We start from the raw sequence: 3174 nt of genomic DNA, 5'->3' as shown, positions 1-3174 counted from the left end.
GTTCGTCGGCGAAGGTGACTGTTGCGTTGGGGGTGCAAACCACGTACAGGTCGCCTTGGAACGAGGCAAACCAAGTGGCTGGTCTCAGCTTGCATGCCAACGTTTGCCTGTTTTTGCTGGGAGGCAGCCGTGGCGACCGTCCGCGGAGTGGGCTCAGGAGCCACGGAGCCTCAAGTGCCAGCCGCTGTAGCACCCCTGACGGCCTGCCTTACGCTACTTCTCGGGTTCAGATCATTTGCCGAACCCGTCCAGCATTGCATTGAGGCCCGAAAGCGCCTTGCAAGGTGCTCCGTAAGGTGTCAGGTATCCGGGTGCCTTACCATCGAGGGCCCAAGCTGCGTCCGGTCTGTCCGCGGACTGCCACCAACTCTCCGCCGTTATATGCGTGCTTACCGGCGCCATGACCGTTGGCCATCAGTCACGCAAACAAACATTCTGTTTTCCCGTCTGCCTTTCAAACCAGAACCCAATTAGAGACCTGCAACAACAAAAGCCCTCCATGGAGCGATTGATCAAGGCTTTGCTTCCCAATCGGCACCAGACGACTCCCCCACCGAACGCTGCCTGGAGTGGTTGTCTCCTCTGCCAAGCTAAGACTCGACAAGAACTCTCCGCTTTCGAGTTCCACATCCGCAGAGACCATTCCGCCCTATTCGATGTCACTGACATTAGAAAAGCCTTTAAACGTGTCTTGAGACAAATTGCACGGTAAGCACCGACGTCGCCACGATGTGCATGGTTATTGTCACGCCAAAATGCTACGGTACTGACCTGGCACATGCAGACCACAACCCTCAGCACAGTCTCCGGACGTGTTCGCCACGGATGCTGCGGTTGTGCATCATGACGATTGGTTGGACCGACATAAGGACTGCGAGGGTCAGTCAAAAGTTGACCAGCATGACAAGGAGGTCTGCCTTTCATCAGCACCGGTGGCCCAGCTCTGCAGCTCCTCTCCAGAAGCTTCAGCCGACAGCCGCGCGAGCAGCGACTTGAGTGATCACTCGGAGACTGCTTCGGAGCCTGCTTCGGTGACAAAGATGATCAGGCAGCCAGAAACAAGACCACTCACCCTCAAGCAGTTGGTTGCCGAGGCGGAGGCTTCCTATGCAGGGCTATGCGTGATTGAGGCCAAGTGCATCGAGTACGACGGCATGCAAAAGGCGGAGCTACTCGGCCAAGAGCAATACCAGGCCCTCGTTACCTTACACAAATCATTGCTCGGCGAGTACTACGACTTATTCCTGTCGAGTTGGCATCCGTCTGCTGACGAAGACTTGCATCGTCTCGCTCCAAAAGACAGGGCAGTAAGGATGTGGAAGCACGGCATACACGGCTTCTTGGAGCTCCTTTGCCGTGGGCTCCCAGAAGCAGCTGACCACATGCGGACCTTCATCAACCACGCCTACAGTATAGTGACACTGTTATGCAGAGAGGTGCCAGCGTTGGAGAATACCTGGATAGAGTGTCTCGGTAACCTCAGTGAATATCAGGTGCTTATCGAGGACGATATTGAAGACAAGAGGGCGTGGACAGACATTGCAAGATCTTGGCACAGCATGGCCGCGGACAAAGCACCCACACTCGGCCGCCATTACCATCGTCTGGCCGATCTGGCCCTTTCCGGCAATGCGCTGCAGCGACTATACTTGTACTCCAAGTCACTCTGCGTGCCTAGTCCGTTCCTTGGTGCGCGCAAGAGCATTCGGACGCTCTTTGATCCTTTTTTGACCGGCTCAACCCAAGGGCTCGACCCCATCGATGCTACATTCATGCGAGTTCACGGGATTTTCTTCACCGGAAAGTGCAAGGAGCAGCTACAAAAGACCACAGAAGAGTTCCTAGAACTCCTTGACAACCGGATAGAACACCAAGACTCCTTTCTTTGGCTTGAAAAGGGGTGAGGGTGCTCATATCTGGAACCAGGTTTTGATACCGTGCTGACAGTCACCTAGGTACTATTTGAGCATCTCACTGTGTTGCTTGATGCTGGACTTTGGTGCAGAGTCCAACGTCCTCATGCAGGCGTTGACAGCACACCGTACAAATGAGCGAGTGGGCGACAAGTCGACACAAGAAGTCCACTGGAACCCCGAGGAGAAGTTCAAGCAGGCTGTGCACTTCGCAGTACGGGCTTGCGAGGTTGTATTCAGGAGATCGGGAGACATCAACACGCTCAGCTTCATCCATACCATGCTCGCCTTTATGCATCGGATGTCTCAGCTTCCGGCCGCTATGTCACACCTCGAAAACCGATTCCCCTGGGGCCTTACCTGCAAGATGCTCAACTGCTTGATTGGGATGACAGTAGCGGAGCCGAGAATCAGCACAGAAGTGCTCCCAGGCTCGGATAAGCCGGAGAAGGGGCTTGCGCCCTTCCCCCTGCCTGAAGACTACGCTTTACGAGGGCTCCTTTTCGCCGAGCGTATCTTCCCGAGTGGCTGGTTCGACAATAATAGTCTCGACGAAGCGGAGCGCTACATGGAGTCGGAGCGAAGGACTCTGAACCGTGAGCAGCGGCTGCAGCGCATTCTCTGGCTCGGTTGCAGGATCGCCAGCAACGGCAAGGGACTGACTTGGGACGCCAAAACGCGCCAGTTTGAGGAAGTTCGACCCGCTCTGTCTCGTACTATGGCTATGCGTTTCGGAGGCGTTTCGGGACGAGGAACGCGGGGGGCGTATCCGCGACGGGTTCATGGCTGGTTCAAGGGCTGCCTCTGCTACGACGAAGCCGCGGTGCGCTAGTTACTGTTGTTCGCACATATGTCGCGTGCAGCAGCTACTCAAGCGCACGTCCCTCGAGGTTGCCAGGGACATGGACGAGGCAGGCAACGATGCCAGGTGTTGGCGTGGCAGTTGGAAGCTACGGGTCGCTACACCTAAATCCTCCTATCTAGTAACCTCTACATACGTTATCTAAGTAGCTTGCCTGCAAGCCGCGGCTTGAAACGAAGGTTGCAGATGCGGTCCAATCCACCAACCCTAGATCAAGCTTTGTGAACTCAAGCGCGAGCGTGAGTCGCATCCGTCGTAACTAGAACAATCAGCGGCAACGGGTGCTGATCCTGCATTGTGCGGTCCTTGGCGCGCAGACAGGTTGTGTTGGCACAAAGTACGCGTTCGTGCATGTCGCGAGTCGCGCTCGTGCACTCGGGCGAGCTTGACTTGCGTCAC

The 3174-nt window shown here is 55.9% G+C and overlaps 1 protein-coding gene across 1 annotated transcript; it reads left to right on the top strand.

Annotated features, from left to right (window-relative positions):
* Positions 1-499: 499 nt before the first annotated feature.
* PLICBS_010081 (uncharacterized protein) lies at positions 500-2745 on the top strand (the record flags this gene model as incomplete). Its single annotated transcript, XM_065601786.1, has 3 exons — positions 500-708; positions 785-1900; positions 1956-2745. The coding sequence occupies 3 exons, from the start codon at positions 500-502 to the stop codon at positions 2743-2745; spliced, it is 2115 nt and encodes a 704-aa protein (XP_065457858.1).
* Positions 2746-3174: the final 429 nt, after the last annotated feature.

The sequence above is a fragment of the Purpureocillium lilacinum genome (genome assembly GCF_023168085.1).
Source record: "Purpureocillium lilacinum CBS 284.36 DNA, scaffold_8, whole genome shotgun sequence".
Lineage (NCBI taxonomy): Eukaryota > Fungi > Ascomycota > Sordariomycetes > Hypocreales > Ophiocordycipitaceae > Purpureocillium > Purpureocillium lilacinum.
This window is presented reverse-complemented; position numbering and strand designations above follow the sequence as displayed.